The 19,104-nt window shown below is 40.0% G+C and overlaps 1 protein-coding gene across 2 annotated transcripts in view; it reads right to left on the reverse strand.

Moving 5' to 3' along the window:
- Positions 1-18,835, reverse strand: part of ATRNL1 (attractin like 1) — a 454,480-nt gene extending 435,645 nt beyond the window's left edge. For both annotated transcript variants that reach the window (XM_070432204.1, XM_070432203.1), the window contains exons 1-3: positions 18,544-18,835; positions 1,571-1,654; positions 104-217 (exon numbers count right to left, since the gene is read on the reverse strand). In XM_070432204.1, the coding sequence (XP_070288305.1) occupies positions 104-217; positions 1,571-1,654; positions 18,544-18,833 (488 nt within the window). In that variant the 5' untranslated portion in view covers positions 18,834-18,835. The remainder of the gene's footprint in view (positions 1-103; positions 218-1,570; positions 1,655-18,543) is intronic.
- Between the last annotated feature and the right edge of the window lie 269 nt (positions 18,836-19,104).

The raw sequence follows: 19,104 nt of genomic DNA on the forward strand, positions 1-19,104 counted from the left end.
TGAAAATTTATTTTGGACTACAGATCAGTATATCTTTAAAATTAATAAATTATATGTAGTTACTTTCCTAAAGCTGTAAGTTCAATTAAACATAAGTACTCACCTAAGTACAGCTATTAAAGGTGCATATATAGAATCTCCATCATAAACATACATGTGATCCCAGCTACATTCTGTAGCAAAATGATTGAATCTTAATCTTAACACTGCATTTGGACTAAAAGGAAATAAAATATTTTAAAATTAATGTATAATATGCAAAGCACAGTCCATTTACAGATAATTTTGCTATAAATCCTTAATTTTGCTATAAATCCTTAAGTCAGTGTAAAAGACTGATAAGCAGTCACATTTAAACTATAAAAAAGACATGCAACTTCAAAATCCACTACCAGGCCATGTGTATGTATCATCATTTTCTAAAGGTTCAGTCCAACGGAATGTTCAGTCTCTTACGGTGGAGGTTAAATAGACTGCACACATTACTGAAATCTATTGAACTGTATACTTAATATGCATGCATTTTCTTTTATGCACACTGTTCTTGAATAAAGTTGAATTTTAAAATTCAACACTCAAGAAGCAACTATTATGATTTCTACACAAACCTTAACCAGAGGCCCTAGTAAGGTCTTCACATTTTAACTGAAAGGTCTCAATATGAAATACTATTAACAAGGAAACAAAAGGAGACCATAGGTGCACAGAGAATTAATAACTTTTAGGCTCTGAAAACTCCTTAAGTATACCCCAAACTGCCAGTTTCCCAAAGCACTCTCTAAAAATCATAATATTTTTCAAACAATTCATGTCGGTTCATTTATGATCCATTCACGAAGTTTAAATAGGTAAATTCAGTCTAAAGCCCTAACTTCTGAAAATACCTCTAAAAGGAAAGTTCACTCTTTTCTATAAAATGTTATCTTTTTAACACCCTCACAACTAAAATTCTGATTAATATAAATCAATGGTATAATTTGGCATGGAATATTTTTACTTTCTATGGAATCTTCAAATTCTATAACAAGATGTTTAAAAGAAGCAAAAAAAAAATGCCTACTTGCTTTAAAATGACACACTAACAAACATCAACAATAAAATATATGTAAAAATTAGCCTGGCCGATGTGGCTCAGCAGTTGAACATCAACCTATGAACCAAGAGGTCATGGTTTGATTCCCGGTGAGAGTACATGCCCGGGTTGGGGGCTCAACTCCCAGTGGGGCACGTGCCAGAGGCAGCCAATTGGTGATTCTCTTATCATTAAAGTTTCCATCTCTCCCTCTACCTTCCTCTCTGAAATCAATAAAGTATTTATTTAAAAAATAAAATACATGTAAAAATTAAACTATTATCACAAGTGATAAGTATTGTAAGTTTTATTAAATGTGATATCTAAAAGTTGTAAAGCCCATAAAAATATCGTGAATACTGGTACTGTTTTTCTAATAATAAGCAATTAAATAACCTCTATTATTATAAAGTTGTTATACTTTACTGCTTTAACATTAATATGACATCTTCTTTATCATTTTTGAATAAAATAAGTATACCCAAATTGTATACTTACTAGCCTTCAATTAGCCATGTACATTTAGTTTTATACTTATAGTTAATTGGACCATCTGTTAAATATCCAGAAGGTTCTGTTAACCTAGAAAAACAAAATCATGAAAATAATTACCTTAAAGTAACTTTAAGACATATAGTAGCACAAGAAAATTTAAAAGACATTAAGTTACAGGAATGGGATATAGCACTTTTGTCAAAAAAGAAGTTATTTACAACTTAAAAAAATTTTCAAATTGTCATATATTTCTCTAGATCTCTTTATTTTGGCTTTCTTTAAACCTTAATGTATTAAGAGCATTTCATTTTACATGGTGGAAAAATGTACTGCAAGACTGAACACTGTACTGATGGGCTGAATGTTGACACAGAATAGATTAAGTTAAATTTCCTCTGCACAAAAATTAGGTGGAGGCAAGAAGGAAAATCAAATACACTGAAAAATACAGATCTTTGGAATACAGCAATAGTATATGTGCATGCTACCTCCAGAGCTATACTGTTAGCTGTGTTTGTTTATCATGCACCAGCATTGCTAAAGTAGCTGTCACCAGGCTTACTGATTTTGGCTACCTATTTTTATTGTCATTTTCTCTTGTCTATATGATTTTTCAGAATTTAAAAATATTTAAAACAGGATCCCAATTCTACTTCATTTTGTTCTCCTTAGCTCAGCCCAATTATTTTACCAAGACCATATCTCTATAAATATAAGCCTAATATGCTAAGTGTCCAACTGTTCAACCAGTCGCTATGACGTGCACTGACCACCAGGGGGCAGATGCTCTGACTGGTAGGTTAGCTTGCTGCTGGGGTCCAGCTGATTGGGACTGTGTGAGCAAGCCAGACACACCCTGGAGCCCTCCCACAGCGCCTCCCCACCACTGATTGTGCACCAGTGGGGTTCCTCAGGCTGGCCTGCACCCTCTCACAATCCGGGACCCCTCGGGGGATGTCAGAGAGCACGTTTCGGCCCAATCCCCACAGGCCAGGCCGAGGGACCCCACCAGTGCACAAATCCATGCACTGGGCCTCTAGTTTTAAATAATTACAATAGCTTCCCATTTAGCCTTTATATATTTATATCCGATATAATAAAAGCCTAATATGCTAACCGTCCGGTCATCCAGTAGGCCATTCAACCAATCAAAGCGTAATATGCTAATGATATGCTAAGGCCACTCAACTGCTTGCTATGACGTGCACTGACCACCAGGGGGCAGACGCTCCAACCAGTGGTTTAGCTTGCTGCTGGGGTCTAGCCGATCGGGACTGAGCCAGACAGGCCGGACACACCCTGGAGCCCTCCCAGGGTCCCTCCCCAGCTGGCCAACCTCCCGCATCCCTCCCTGGCCCCAATTGTGTACCAGTAGGGTCCCTCGGCCTGGCCTGCCCTGTCTTGCAATCTGGGCTGTGGGGAACCCTCCATCCCCCCCATCCCCAAATGCACTAATTTCATGCACCAGGACTCTAGTATGCATATAAACACAAAACACATACACACATCAGGGCTTATCACATATTCACATATGCATACACACATACACATACATATATACAACACAGATATAAGGGTCATTATCTAGTTTTAGATAAAATTAAAATTTCCTTATATTATAGAGTCTTAAAAACATTAAGGGGGAAAAATTATCTACCTAAATCAGGGCTGACAGAAGAGTCAATCAATATGAATGTTATTTGTAAATCTTTCATAATCCCAGCCAGTTTACTTTGGGCAAGAAGGCGGCTAGTTCATGCTTAGAAAAATTTCTGAAGAGCAACAGACAAATTGCAATATTCTCAAATTAATGAAATAATAAATCGAGCATTTTCTACATGTCAGATACTACTATAAGCGCATAAGGTATGACCTCATTTTAAAAAAACTCCAAACCTGCCCTAGCTGGTTTGGCTCAGTGGATAGAGTGTTGGCCTGCAGACTGAAGGGTCCTGGGTTCGATTCCAGTCAAGGGCACAAGCCCAGGTTTCGGGCTCAGTCCCCAGTTGGGGGCATGCAGGAGGCAGCCGATCAATGATTCTCTCTCATCATTGCTATTTCTTTCTCTCCCTCTCCCATCCTCTCTGAAATCAATAAAAATATATTTAAAAATAAAACAAAAATCCCCCAAACCCTAAGAGATAGTGAGTAATTATTAATCCCATATTAAAGATGAGAAAACGAAAGCACAGTTAAGTAAGAGGTTAAATAATTGATCCTGATTTTTCACTTCCAATAATATAGGTGAGGTAATTCAGACAAACCCACCACTGAGGACAATTTAAAAAGCTAAGGAACAATTTTAAAATCTTAAAAGCATGCTGTAAGTAACAAAATAGTAAGATCTGCCAAACCAAGATCAAGAAGTTGCAAATTCCAGGCATTCAAAGCGACTTTTGCTGGGGAGAAATCTGTCTATTTCGAAGACACTGCCAAAGGCTGAGTGCTCTTGGCAGCCTCAACAAGGGAAGGGGCAGAAGTTGGAGGCAACAGCCCACAAAAGGTAGGGACTCGAACAATCAACATGGCACTCTGAATTGGGACACAGTGACTTGCTGTTGGGGAAGGTGCACCAGAGGTAAACTAGCCCTTACATGGCCTGCAGCCTAGCTACGAGTCATCGGGGTGACAGAAAACCCCCAGACCTACAATTGGCTTCAGGTGGTACTAGAACTGCCAGAATGCTCAGGCTCCTAATGTTTGAAATTCAGCAACAGACTTTTAAGTCACAAGGACAATTAGACAATATTTTTAATTGAATACCAAAACCACAACACATCAAAATTTATAAGATGAAGCTAAATCAGTGTTTAGAGAGAAATTTATAGTTCTAAATGTATGCCTTAGAAAATTGATAATCAATTACAACTCAAAAAACTAGAAAAAGAATAAATTAAACAAGAAAATATAAGGGAATAATAAAAGCAGAAATCTCTGAAACAGAAAACAGTCTTATAATAAAGAAAATGTATATAATTAAAAGTTGGCTTTATAAAGACTAGTAAATTAATAACCCCCTATCAAAACTACTCAAGGAAAAAATATTGATTACCATTATCAAAAAGGAAATGAGGAACATTACTACTGATGCTACAGAAAGAATATATTAAGAACTTCATACCAATAAATTTGACATTTTAGATGGAATGCAAAAATTATTTTTAGAGTACAACTTGGCAAAACCAAAACAAGAAAAAAATAAAAATTATAAATATCCCTCATACAAAAATCCTAAACTGAATATTATCAAATTTTATCTGGCATAGATATTAAAAATACATATAAAAAGAAGAGCATGTAACAGTATTCCTGGAAGAGGTATGTGTGAAGACTTGGAGGTTCAGGAAATAGCATGATATCTTTGGGAAGTGCAAGTGATTCAGAGGATCAACGAGTAATGTCTAAAGACAAGACTACACAGAGTAATCGATATGACATGGTATGAAAATCATCCTATGCCTAACACAAAAGTCCTTCAGAGCAAGAAAGCAGCTCCACAGAAGGCACTGCACAATACACTGAAAGGCAAATATGAACAACCCCTGCTGGCTGAGTCAAAACATTAGAGTAAATGCAAACAATAGATACACCAATAGCCTGGGAGAAAAATGTGGGGAGTGAAGAATTGGGGTGTTCAGAAGCTACTCCATGCATGAGCCTGGGAATTTGGGCAGACCCTGTGCTCAGAAAAGACATGAGCAGACTCTACACTTTGGCCTATGGCTAATTTTTACACTCAGAACCAGAAGGAAGTGAGGCGAGGGCAGAGTCATAAGCAACCTGGCGAAGCACTGAAGGAGTGCCACAACGGAGTCAATCTACAAAGCCTGGGAGAACTCCTTATTTTTTCTTGGCTCAAGCATTCAAGGAAATTTATTAAAATACCACCTGACCACAAGCTAAAGGAACAGAGACTTTAGAGACCACACACAACAAAGAATACGGTCATTACAAAACTCATTGAGAAAAGTCCCTAAACAAGTACACAATGATGACACACATAAACAATAAAAAGGAATCCTCAGGAGGGGGAAGAATCTGATTTCTAGTGTTATCGTCCTATATAATAAAGAGCTAATATGCTAATTAGACAAACAGCAGAACGACCATCTGGACGAACTTCCAGACGAAGCCGGGGCTTCGAGGCTGGCCCAGGCTGTGAGGGGCTGCAAAGGCCGAGCCCCTTGCACGATTTCCGTGCATCAGGCTTCTAGTATTATAATAATGAAATGTCCAGTCTCCAACAAAATAAAATTACAAAGCATGCAAAGAAACAGGAAAGGATGCTCCATTCAGAGAAGTTAACCGAAACTGTCCCTGAGGAAACACAGACATTGGACTTGCTAGAGAGACTAATTCAACTGTTTTCAATAGGCTAAAGGAAACCAGCAAAATGGTATCTCAACAAATAAAGACTATCAATAAAGATTTAGATATGTTCTTATCACAACCTCAAAGTCAATATTACTTCCATTGTCTCAAAAAGCAAGGAAACACACTGGAGACTCTTGTATAAAAGTTTCCTCTGGATCTAAGCCTTAGCATAGATCCCTAAGGAGACTCCATGAGGAAATCCTTCTCCCGCCTGGCGGGCATGACTCAGTGGTTGAGCCCTGACCTAAAAACCAGGAGGTAGTAGTTTCATTCCTGGTTAGGCACATGCCCGGGTTGCAACCTCCCCAGTAGGAGGTTTTGCAGAAGGCAGCCAATTAATGATTCTCTCTCATCACTAATATTTCTCTTTCTCTCCCTCTTCCTTTCTCTCTGAAATCAACAAAATACTTTTTTTAAAGAAAGAAATCCTACTCCCTAAGTTTCTAACTTACAGTGACAGCAAACCTTAAAAGCAAAATAGTGCTCATTTAAATTATAAAAACTTCCAAATTCTGGCTGAACCTGAAGATACAAATTATCAGTCATAAATTAACTGTGTGTAATAGAGCCTCAGGAACTTAATATTTTTTAAATGTCTAATTTGTTCCACAACCCTACACAGTTACTTCTATTTCAGCTTCTGTGATGCAAGAATATCACTATGGCATATTCAAAAAGCACCTTAATACACAGTTATGAAATATATAGCTCTTTTTATCTGGAAATTTAAGTACAGGCAGCCCTGCTTTGCAAATACCACCTGTAATATAATCCATTTTCCTCGTAGGGAATACACCTCCCAAACTGTATAGGAGGAAGTTGCCTCTTCTCTCTACACCCAAAGTCTCCTCTATTTCTCTACCATCGTACCTTCTCAAATGGACCCAGTCCTGTTCGATGCTTCTCAACTCTTTAGTCTTAGTTTAAAACATATCTTCCAGATGTAGTACATATACAGAGGTATACAATGGAATACTACTCAGTCATAAGAAAGGATGAAATAGCACCATTTGCAACAACATGGATGGACCTTGAGAACGTTATGCTAAGTGAAATAAGTCTAACAGAAAAAGCTAAGAACCATATGATTTCACTCATATCTATAATAATAAAAGCGTAATATGCAAATTGACTGAATGGCCAAATAGCAGAACAACAGTCTGGATGACCTTCCAGATGACCTTCTGGATGACCTTCCGGACGAAGCAGGGGCTTCGAGGGCCGAGGCTGCGAAGGCCTAGCCTTGCATCAGGCCTCAAGTGTGGGATATGAAACTGAAACTTATAAACACAAACAGCAGTGGTTGCCAAAGGGAAAGTGGGGGGAGGGGGTCCTAATATAAGGTGACAGGAGAAGATTTGACTTTGGGTGGGCATATGGGCAATATATAGATCTTGTAATATAGAAACCCACACATGAAACCTTTATGTTCATGTTGACCAATATGACCCCAATCAATTTAATAAATACAATTTTAAAATAAATAAAATATATCTTCCCTCCTCCAAAGAAACATATACACTAGAAGCTACTTCTAGAACTCATCTCCCTCCTATAGGAGGTGATGTGAAGAAAGTGTTATGCTTCCCCACCTAGGCTACACCACAGGATGAGCATGTGAAACTACCCACTCTGTCCCATCCTCTCCAACTTCAGGGCAACAAGTATACAGACTCAAAAGAAAACTCTACTCACCACAGCCCCCCAATTCCTTCTCCACCTTCATCCCCCATCCCTAACCTAAAGAGCCTACCTTTGCCTCCACTTACTACAAAGAGGTTTCCCCTTGGCCTTTCCCTCTCCTGGTGGAAACATGGGGGGGGGGGGGGGGGGGGGGGCGGGTCTGATACAAACCAAGAATGAAAAGAATGGAAAACTCTTTCTCACTGCCCAGAGATAGGGGTAAGAGGGGAAAGCCCCTGCCACTTCCACAATCAGAACCATTCTCCCTTCGTGGCGTCCTGGTCTCTTCTTCAACATCAGCATCCTTCACCTCCATGCCACCTGAACCGAGCACTCCCACGGCGGGCACACTTCGGGCATCTTCACAATCGGGAACCGCTCCTCTTCTCCAATTCAGAAGTCTTACACTCCAACATGACAAACACCTGGTTTTCAGCCTTTCCTTACCTTCTTACTCCTAACGCCCTCACATTCCAAGGTGTAGAGGTCTCCAGAAATGAGGTAGCATAGAGTTCAGCTACCTAAAATGTAAAATAGGCTCCTACATAACAACTATTTCTAATGCTGCTTCTACAATGCATTATAATTTTCAAACCACTAACTTATTCTTTTTTTAATCTTATAGCACTCCTGTCCTCAAACTGAGAACCATACTGGCATATGATTCTAGATCAGGACTGCATAAACGACTGGCCTACTGCCTCTTTGTGTAAGTGAAGATTTACTGGAACACCCATTTGTTTACATGTGTCTTAGATTGCTAACATGCTATAAGAACAGAGCTGAGTAGTAGCAACAGAGACCATCTGGCCTGCAAAGCCTAAAATATCTACTATCTGGCCCTTCACAGAAAAAGTTTGCCAGTCCCTGTCTAGATGCCTGCCACATGCCCATATGCCTTGCCAATGTCTCATCTAGCTGTAACTGCCCAGTCTAGAATCCCTGCTCAAACAAGAATGCTGGGTTCTTTGTATCATAGGAGTGGCCACTGCTATATGCAGGAAAACCAGCACAAACATTAAGCAGAACTAAATTAGATCAATGGAAGTGCTGTTCTCTATCCTGACTATGAATACAAAATTTGATTAAGACATTATAAAAAATAAGAAAACTCAATAGTTTTATTATTACAAAGTCTCTGAAACAGTAAATCCTGTTTATCAGTGACTATGGTTTTCGTGCTGGCATAACCACTCAACAAGGAATAGTCAGATCCACTCAGGGTTGCCATTGTACACCAGCCTCACATGGAGGTCTGTTTTAAAACAGTGTTCTTTTTTAAAAAATATATTTTTTATTGATCTCAGAGAAGAAGGGAGAGGGAGAGAGAGATAGTAACATCAATGATGAGGGAGAATCTATTGATTGGCTGCCTCCTGCACACCCCAAACTGGGGATCCAGCCCACAACCCGGGCATGTGCCCTGATAGGTAACTGAACTGTGACTTCTTGATCCATAAGTCAATGCTCAACCACTGAGCCACTCTGGTCAGACTAAAACCATGCTCTTAATTAAAATATTATTTAATAGTTTATTGATTTCTCTTTAAACAAAATGGATAAAGAAGATCTCTGGATTATATCATTGGTCTGCACACTGAGCTGGCATTTATTCATTTCCTTCACAGTATTTTCTGCATCCCCTCTCCCAATTCTGCAATCTCTGTCCACCTGGTCCCATTTTTTTAATTGTACATACACAGTGACCATTATTTAGTTTGCATTCCTATAATACAGTGATTCTTACCATGTTGGAATATGAGATCACTTTTGAGAATCTCTTAAAAGCTATACCCTCCTGCCTACAAAAATTCACATAAATAATAATTCATATACAAACCTGAGGATTCACCAACTACTCACAGCCCATCCAGGAACCTGACGTTAAAAACAACTGTTAGCCTGGCCGGCGTGGCTCAGTGGGTGAGTGTCAACCTGGGAACTAGGAGGTCACAGTTCAATTCCCGTTCAAGGAACACGCCTGGGTTGCAGGCTGGATCCCCAGTAGGGGGCATGCAGGAGGCAGCCGATCAATGATTCTCTCATCACTGATGTTTCTCTCTCTCCCTCTCCCTTCCTCACTCTCTAAAAAAGAAAAAAAAAATTTTTTTTAGCCCTAGCCAGTTTGGCCCAGTGGATAGAGCTTCAGCCTGCAGACTGAGGGGTCCTGGCTTCAATTCCAGTCAAGGGCACATGCCAGGTTGCGGGATGATTCTCTCTCTCATCATTGATGTTTCTATCTCTCTATCCCTCTCCCTTCCTCTCTAAAATCAATAAAAATACATTTTAAAATATATATTTTTTTAAATACAAATGAAGCTTGGGATTAAACTTAATACACCAAAACATGGACAGTGCTCTTAAATTTTCTATTTTTATGAGACAGAGGAAACCTATTTGAAATTTTCTAATTTACACCGTGCTTTTATTTTCTAAATGCTTATGTTTTACCTAAAAAATGATAGGTATCTCCCCTTCCCTGCTGTAGAAGAAGGTGAAGTCCCTTCAACCATTCCTGCTTGCACTAAGGAAATATCAGCAAAAAGGAAGCACCCTGACCCTCATCACTGGGGGTGCAGCAGCTGCAGACTATGGGGTGGACCATTCATGCCCTGCACTAAGCAAATGACAGCATACTCAGCTCCCTTTATCCTCCTAACTCGAGAATGGAGGAAACACCTCAAATTAAATACCTAAGCTTTTCAACTTTAGAAACTAGATTAAGAAAAGCACATCAAAACCAAAGGAAGCAGCAATCAATGAAACCGAAAACTTCAACAACAAAAAATAGCAGGAATCAATGAAACCAAACACATAGTCTTTGAAAAAAATCAATAACATTAATAAATGTCCCGCCAGACTAAGCAAGAAAGAAGAAAACATAAACTATCAATATCAGAAATGGAAGAAGAAATATCACTAAAGACCCCACAGACTTTGTAAGGATAATAAGGAAATATTATGGGAAATTTTATGCCCATAAGTTTGGAAACTTAGATAAAAAGAAATTCTCTGTAAGACACAATCTCCCAAAACTCACTAAAAAAAAAAAAATAAATAGATAAAATGAATATCCATACACCTATTACATAGTTGCAGTCCTTCCCACAAAGAAAATGCCATGCTATAAATATTAAATAAACTGAACTTGTAGTTATATATATTTTAAAAATTGAATTTATATTAAGCAAATTGAATTTAAAGTTAAAGAAAATTCTAGGCCTTGAGGGCTTCACTGGTGAATTTTACCAAACACGCAATGAAGAGATAATGCCAATTCTATATAAACTCTTCCAGAAAACTGAACAGGAAGGGACCAGCTCATTCTCCGAGGCCAGCATTACCCTGACTCTAAACTGGACAAAGATATTTCCTTCATGAACATATATTTCTAATATCTGGGATTCATCTCAGGAATTAAGGTTGGTATAACATTCAAAAATTAAGTAATATAATACATCATAATAACATGCTTAAAAAAGAAAAAAGATATAATATTAACAGATGCAAAAAGTTTAACAAATTCAATATCCATCCTATATAATAAAAGGCTAACATGCAAACGATCTACGGCAGAACGACTGGTCACTATGACATGCACTGACCACCAAGGGGCAGATGCTCAATGCAGGAGCTGCCCACTGGTGGTCAGTGCACTCCCACAAGGGGAACACCGCTCAGCCAGAAGCCCTAAGCCAAGCTCACAACTGGCGAATGCAGCGGCAGTAGTAGGAGCCTCTCCCGCCTCCTCGACAGGGCTAAGGATCCGTCCGGGGATGTCCGACTGACAGCACAGGCCCACTCCCACAGGGAGACTGTGAGAGGGACAGGCCAGGCTGAGGGCGCAGGCCAGGCTGAGGGACAGCCCCCCCCCCCCTCAGTGCACGAATGTCGTGCACCGGGCCTCTAGTCTCTAATAAAACTCCCAGCAAATTAGGAAGAGAAGGGAACTTCCTCAATGTGGCAAAAGGATTTATAAAAAACTTACAGATAACTGACTTTTTATGGTTAGAGATTAAATATTTTCCCCTTATATCAGAAATAAGACACAGTTGACCACTCTCACCAGCTGTATACATCATTGTAATGGAGGTTCCAGACAGTGAAATAAGGCAAGAAAAATGAAAGGCACCCAGATTACAAAGAAAGGCTTAAGGGTCTCTTAATTTACAGACAACATAATTATCTATCTCAAAATCATAAGGTATCTACAAAAATCTACAATGAGTTCAATAAGACTGAAGGATGCAATATTAATATACAAAAATCAGTTGTATTTCCATATAACAGCAACAAACAGACATTGAAACTAAAAAAAAAATGTATATCATTTACAACAGCATCAAAATGTATGAAATACTTAGGGGAAAATCTGACAAGAAAGTTGTAAGACCTGTTCACTGAACATTTTAAAATACTGCTGAAATTAAAGAAGACCTAAAACTTGGATATACCATGTTCATGTGCCAGAAAACTCAATATTGATAAGGTGTCAACTATCCCTCAAACTGATCCATGGACTCAACACAATCCCAAATGAAATCCCAGCAATGTTTTTCTAGAAATTAACAAGCTGACTTTGAAATTCATATGAGAATGCAAAGGAATTAAGTAGCCAAAATAACTGAAAAAGAATTCAAGACTTATAAAGCTACAATAACCACCAAGATATTGTCTTTCTTTTTTTAATCCTCACCTGAGGATATTTTTCCATTGATTTTTAGAGAAAGTGGAAGAGAGAGGGAAAGACAGAGAGAAATATCAATGTGAGAGAAACACATTGATTGATTGCCTCCTGCATGTGCCCCGACCAGGGCACGGACTGGGGAGAAGCCTGCAACTGAGGGACGTGCCCTTGACTAGAATCAAATCCAGGACCCTCTTGCACAGTCCAATGCTCTCTCCACTGAGCCAAACCAACTAGGGCAAGATTTTACTGTCCTGACATACAAATAGACAAAGAGATAAATGGAACAGAGGAGTCCAGAAATCGACACACAAATATACTAGTATGAAGAACTGATTTCAACAAAGGTACAAAGCCACTTTAGCAAAGAAAGAATAGTCTTTTCAACAAATGGTCCTGAAACAATTTAATATCTATTTGCAGAAACAATGAATTAAGATCCATACCTCTCACCATATGCAGAAATTGACTCAAAATGGACTATAAATCTAAATGTAAAATCTAAAACTACAAAAGTTCTATAAAAAGAAAATATTTGCTTCAGGCAAAGCTTTCTTAGCTCTAACACCAAAAGCACAATCCATAAAAAATGATAAGCTGGAATTCGACAAATTCAAAACTTTTCTTTGAAAACACTGTTAGAAGAATGAAAAGACAAGCCCCAGACTAGGAAAAAATATTTCCCAACAACATGTCTGATAAGAAAGTATCCAGAATAGATAAAGAACTCGTGAAAAGAAAAAATGCAAAAAATGTGCAAAAGATTTAGACAGATACCTCAGCAAAGATCTACAGGTGGCAGATAAGCACATGATAAGATGCTCAACACAGTCACTAGGGAAGTGAAATTAAAACCACAATGTGATACCATGACATACTTATTGGAACCACAGAAATTTAAAAGACTGACCATACCTAGTGCTCGTGAGGATGTGAATTAACCAGAACATTCATACATTGCTGGTGGAAATGTAAATGAGACAATTACCTTTGAAAATAGTTTGTCAGTTTGTTAAGAAGTTAAACATGTATCCACCATATGATCCAACCATTCCACTCAGGTATTTACCCAAGAGAAATGAAAGCATATGTCCATACAAAGACTTCTACTATGAGCAGCTTTCTACAGAATAGCCCAAAATTGGAAAGATCCATCACCGGGTGAATAATAAACAAATTGTGGTGTATCCATACATTGGATACTACTCAAGAATTAAAAGGAATAAACTTATGACACACCTCTAATGAGTCTCAAAATAAATACGCTGTGTGGAAGAAGCCAGACAAAAGGGAATACATAATGCATGAGCCCACTTGTATAAAATTCTAGAAAATGCCAACAAATCTAGTATAGTGGCAGAAAGCAGCTTAGTAGCTGCCTGGGGATGGTGAGAAACAGCAGGAAAGAAAGGATTTTGGGTGTAATGGGCATTTTTATAATCTTGATAGTGGTGACAGTTTCAGAGGCACATGTCAAAACTTTTTAAATTATACAGTTTATTGCATGTCAATTATACCTCAAATAGCTCTTATAAATAATTTAAAGGAAAAAATTACAATTGCAATTAAATAATTCATTTGAACGTACTAAAGAGGAAAAATAGTGCTATAAAGGTACATAACACGGGGTAACATAGCTTGAGGAGTCAGAAAAGCTGAGTCTAATCTGTTACAGCAGCCAAACCAAGCTACAAGTAACTTTATCAATTTAGGATCACAATTTAAATTATTTTAAAATTTCTACTGCGTGGCCCAGGCTGGTGTGGCTCAGTTGGTTGGGCACCATCCCATGCACAGTAAGGTTGCTGGTTCAATTCCTTGATCAGGGCACATGCCCACGTTTCAAGCTGTTTTGCTCTCACATCAAAGTTTCTTTCTCTCTCTCCCTCTCCATTGCTCTCTCTCTAAAACTCATTTTTAAAAATTCTACTATATGTTTTTTAATAATCAAAAAAATGCATGAATATAAATTATGTATTATAATTTAGAAATAAAGGAGACCTAGGAACAGGAAATATTCTATTTAATTTTATAGTTACTGATAGTTTCTATACCATTAATAAAAAGGATTCCAAGGTACATGTCTGTATATAAGTAGCTTAACAAAAACTTTTAACCCTACTTCTTTTTGCTTATAATAGCAACTTCATTCCTAATATTAAATCTTTGTTTTGTTGTCTCTAGAAATAAGTACTTTCATTATAAATGTGTGAAATTCAGTATCCATATTTGACTAACCTATGAGATTAAAAAAGTATCTATATACATTGAACATGCAATAAGATTAAATAGATGACTTAAAAGAAAATGTTCACTAAATGTTTTAATTAAGTTACACTTGCAAATTATTCTCAATATAATGAGATATTTTCCAATCTCAGAGCATTAATTTAGGTTATTTTGTTTGCCTAAGAGTAATCAGAAGTCATAGGTTCCTAAGTCACATTAGCAAAAAAATGTGTATGTTGGAACACAGAATATAAATTTATATAAATATAAACCTCAACTACTCTACAAAAATAATTCTAAACAACCAGCTTCTAAAAGAGAATGCTGTTTATTCCAATGGATTTTATAGCAAAATCTTTTCTAGCCTAATATACTAAGCTACTCAAGTAAATACAATTTGAATTGGCATATATCATATCCTTGATTATTGTATTTCAAATTGACATCATCCTTTCTGATTCTCAGTCCTAAATCTTCCAGGTTTGCTGAAGCTGCAGATCAATGTTCATTTTGTTTTACCTATGTGAGGAATGGCTTATAATTCTGAGTATTTTATTCTTTTCAAGTGGAAACAGACAGAAGACTGGAATCAATGCTAAGGGAACTGAAGTACCACTTTTGATATCACATTTGCTTCTGCATTTCTCCTCCAACCATCAATCTTCCATTCTAAAGAAGCATTTGAAGAACACTTTATTCCTTCGTCAAATCCCTACAGTAGGGGGGTAAAGCTTAAGTTACCATGGAACCAGCCAATTAATTTTGACACCTGCTTACCAAGATTGATCATTTCTGATGTCTGTTTGTTTGGGTTGCTATCCTCCAGTTTAGTAAAAGATTTTCAAGATAATTAATGAAGTGAGAATTCCCAGTTAAAGTCTTTCCCACTGTGTTATTACTTCAAGCTGCCATCCTCAAATAAACCTTTCTTAGCTTCACATGTACTTTACCAGGAAGAATTCTTTTCTTCTAACTTGAGTCTTCTCTTTAATATTAAATACCACATTTTCTCTACCCCTAACAGTACACACAGCCAAACACAGAGTTATATGAGTTAGCGTTACTCTAATTAATAGCTTGTATTCCAAAGAGAAATGAAATGTATTCTACTTATCAATAGAATACAGTTTCCAAGGAAATGAAGAACATTCAATGATTCGTTCAGGGTTTATGGTTGACTGTATCTGTATTGAAAAAGCTATTCCTCTTTTACTCACTAATGGGTTGCTCTTATGGACACCATCTCTCTGTTATTTAAGCTAGCTTTAACTTCATCTGTGATCTTTCCTACTGTGACAGCATCTGCTGGTGGGACAACATCTGCTGGTGAGGCTACAGGCTGCTGATCTAGCTGATTCATGAGTCCAATACTATAAACTGTAGACAGGAGCTTCCCAGGACAGTAGCAATTTTATCCTTAGACAGATGGAGCGAATCCGCCCACACAAAGGCCAATATCCCTGAATTACACAGGAATCAGGCAATCTTCCTATTTATGTACAAAAAGATGTAAAAAAAAAAAATGGATATGTCTTTTTTCATTGTTGGCTCCCAGTTCCTAAGTTCAAAATCTCTCCTGTTAGGTAAAGAGACTGGCTACTATAGTCAGAGCAAAAGTTTAAGGACACTTAAGTAAAAAAAGGCTAACGAACAAGCACACTTCAGTATGATACCTTTCCTCATCTTGAAACTCTTTTTTAAACTTTATATTATCATCTCTCCCAAGTTTAAAAAAAAAGTGTATTTTTTTATTTTATTGTATTTTTATTGATTTCAGAGAGGAAGGAAGAAGGAGAGAGAGAGAGAAACATCAGTGATGAAAGAGAATCACTGATAGGCTGCCTCCTGCAAGCCCCACACTGGGGATCAAGCCCACAACCTGAGCATGTGTCCTGACCGATAATCAAACACTCAACCACTGAGCCACACTGGTCAGACAAAGAAGTGTATTTTTTTTAAGTATCTATAGCAATAAAAGTGTAATATGCAAATCGACAGAACGGCCAAACAGCAAAATGACAGCCCGCACAACCATGCTATGACGTGTCAGGCCAGCCACGATGCGATTGGTCGGGGGGGGGGGGGGGGGGGGGGGGGGGGCTCCACAATCGCCCCAAAGAGGGCAGGCTGCGGTGGGTGGGCAGGGTCTCCCTCTGCAGGGCTATCGATCGTGGGGCTCCCAGACTACAAGAGGGCACTGGGCTGAGGGACCTCCTCCCGCCCGCCCCCACCCCCACCCCCCCACCCCCCGCCCCCAGTGCACAAATTTCATACACCAGGCCTCTAGTAGTACTAATTTGTGAAAGTGTGAAATTGGGAAACATTTCAACCTATTGCTACACATGAATTTCATAAAATTTCATTTTGAGATTTTTACTTCCAAAAGCCTGTCATAAATTAAACAGTGGGATCTACCTAAAATTAAAAAGCACTATTTTAAAAAAAAAAATACATTTTTACATTGAGTTTTAGGGGCATTGTTTTAACTTGCAAGTGAAAAAAATAAGAAAAATATACTGGGTTTAGAACTCCCAGGAAATTTTCCTATAATACATTAACAAGGTGAACCATATTCTTACCTTTGTCTTAGAGGCTAAGAGACATTTCACTTAGATTTGGCTATCATCCTATTAGTATTCTACATAATGTAATTTCAGAGCCACAAACCAGGCAGAAAACTTCATGTTAAATATCTGGAAGGCTAAGAAGATGACTTAATGACTTAACAGCTACCCTAATGGCCTCAACTATCTTATTTTCTGCTCCCCCACATTCACCCATTTCTTTTCATATCAGGCAGGAATGCAAGTAAATATCATCCGATAGGGAGAACACATCTTTATTGTTTTAATGGAAATTCCTAGGGCCTTGAGTTTCAGAAAAACCAAAGCCACCTGACCAGTGTGGCTCAGTGGTTGAGTATGAACTATGAACCAGGAGGTCACAGTTCGATTCCCTTCAGGGCATATGCCCAAATGTGGGCTCCATCCCAATTAGGGGGCGTGCAGGAGGCAGCCAATCAATGATTCTCTCTCATCACTGATGTTTCTCTCTCTCTCTCTCTCTCTCTCTCTCTCTCCCTCTCTCCCTCCCTCCCTCCCTCCCTCTCCATTCCTTTCTGAAATCAATAAATATATTGGGGGGGGGGGGAGAAAAACCAAATGCTCCCATACAACAGCTGACAGTGAAATAACCAGTTAGGAAACCCCACTATCACCACCACATTAACAAGTCCGGGTATGTCATTCTTCTATCTAACCAAAAATCACTCTCTCATTTCTCAATGTAAGACTGTCCTAGCAAATTCAACACATGTATTGGCTAACAGTAAACATTCTAGAGTCAAGCTGGCTGATTTGCAATCACGAATCGGCCCTTCTCCCGTGTCATCCGGGGGAAATTAATTACACTCGTTGCCTTGATTTCTCTCTGTAAGTCCATTACATTTCTAGTAACTCGCTGAGTTGCTGGTGAGGAACAAATGAGATCATCCACGCTGGGCGCTGAGAACGGTGCTTGGCATCTAGTGAGCCCATCATCAACTCGACTTAGAGTCATTATTATTACTCAATAAAACATCCGCAGCGGTTACCTCCAGAGAGAGCAATACCATGGGAGGGAGGGGCCGGTCCTGGGAGACCGTAACTTTTAACCTTTACGCTTCTGCATCGCTGGAATGGGCCACGATGCTCAAGTCCTTCATGAGCTACTTGCATAATTTTTGATTTTTAAAAAAAAAATGTGTGTCCTAACAAAATGGTGTTTGGCACTGTCACTGAGCGTGGAAATCTTGGTAAGCAGGGGACCGACCAGAAGTCGCTGCGGACACCTGGCCCATCCGGCAAGCTCCGCGTCCAGAGCGGTCAGTGCTCCGCGCGGGGCCAGGAGGGGGCGGCGGGTCCGCTCCCGGCCCGGGGGACCCCCAGGCCGCAGGGGAGGGGCGGGGGGAGGCCGCGCCGGGCGAGGGGCAGGGCCGCGGTGCGGAGTCCCGCGAGGCACTTACTTGAACCTGCCCTGGCAGTGCTGGCACTGGTCCCCCACCCAGCCGGGGTCGCAGAGGCAGGTGGAGTTGACACAGCGGCCGGAGAAGCAGGAGCCGGTCCTGTCGCACGGCTTGGACTGGGACACCTGCGCGTAGAGCGCCAGGTAGAGGAAGCCATAGCTCAGCAGCCAGCGGCTCCCGGCCGGCAGCCAGGAGGAGGCGCCCCCGCCGCCGCCCGCCGGCCGAGCCCTCCAGGGCCCCGCGGCCGCCGGCGGCGGGGGGCCGGCGCGGGCCGGGGGTCCCGGCTCCATGGTCCTCGGCGCCCCTGCCCGGCGGGGCTGCTGCGCTCGCGGCCGCGGACAGGGATGCTCCGGGGGCGAATCCGCCCGGAGGAAACCGTGCCCCTCCCGGTGGCTCTTCACCGGCGCCGGCCCCCGTCCCGCTCCCCCGGCTGGAGGGACAGATCCCCGCCGCGGTCGCCTCCGCTCGGCGCCTTCCAGTCGCGCTCGGGCATCGCCTCTCCGTCTCCTGACCTTGTCCTCAGCGGGCCGAGCCCTCCGCCGCGGCGCCCCGAGCCGGGCC

The sequence above is a fragment of the Myotis yumanensis genome, unplaced genomic scaffold (assembly GCF_028538775.1).
Source record: "Myotis yumanensis isolate MYYU_CA2020_CCGP unplaced genomic scaffold, mMyoYum1.0.hap1 SCAF_13, whole genome shotgun sequence".
NCBI classification, from domain to species: Eukaryota; Metazoa; Chordata; class Mammalia; order Chiroptera; family Vespertilionidae; genus Myotis; species Myotis yumanensis.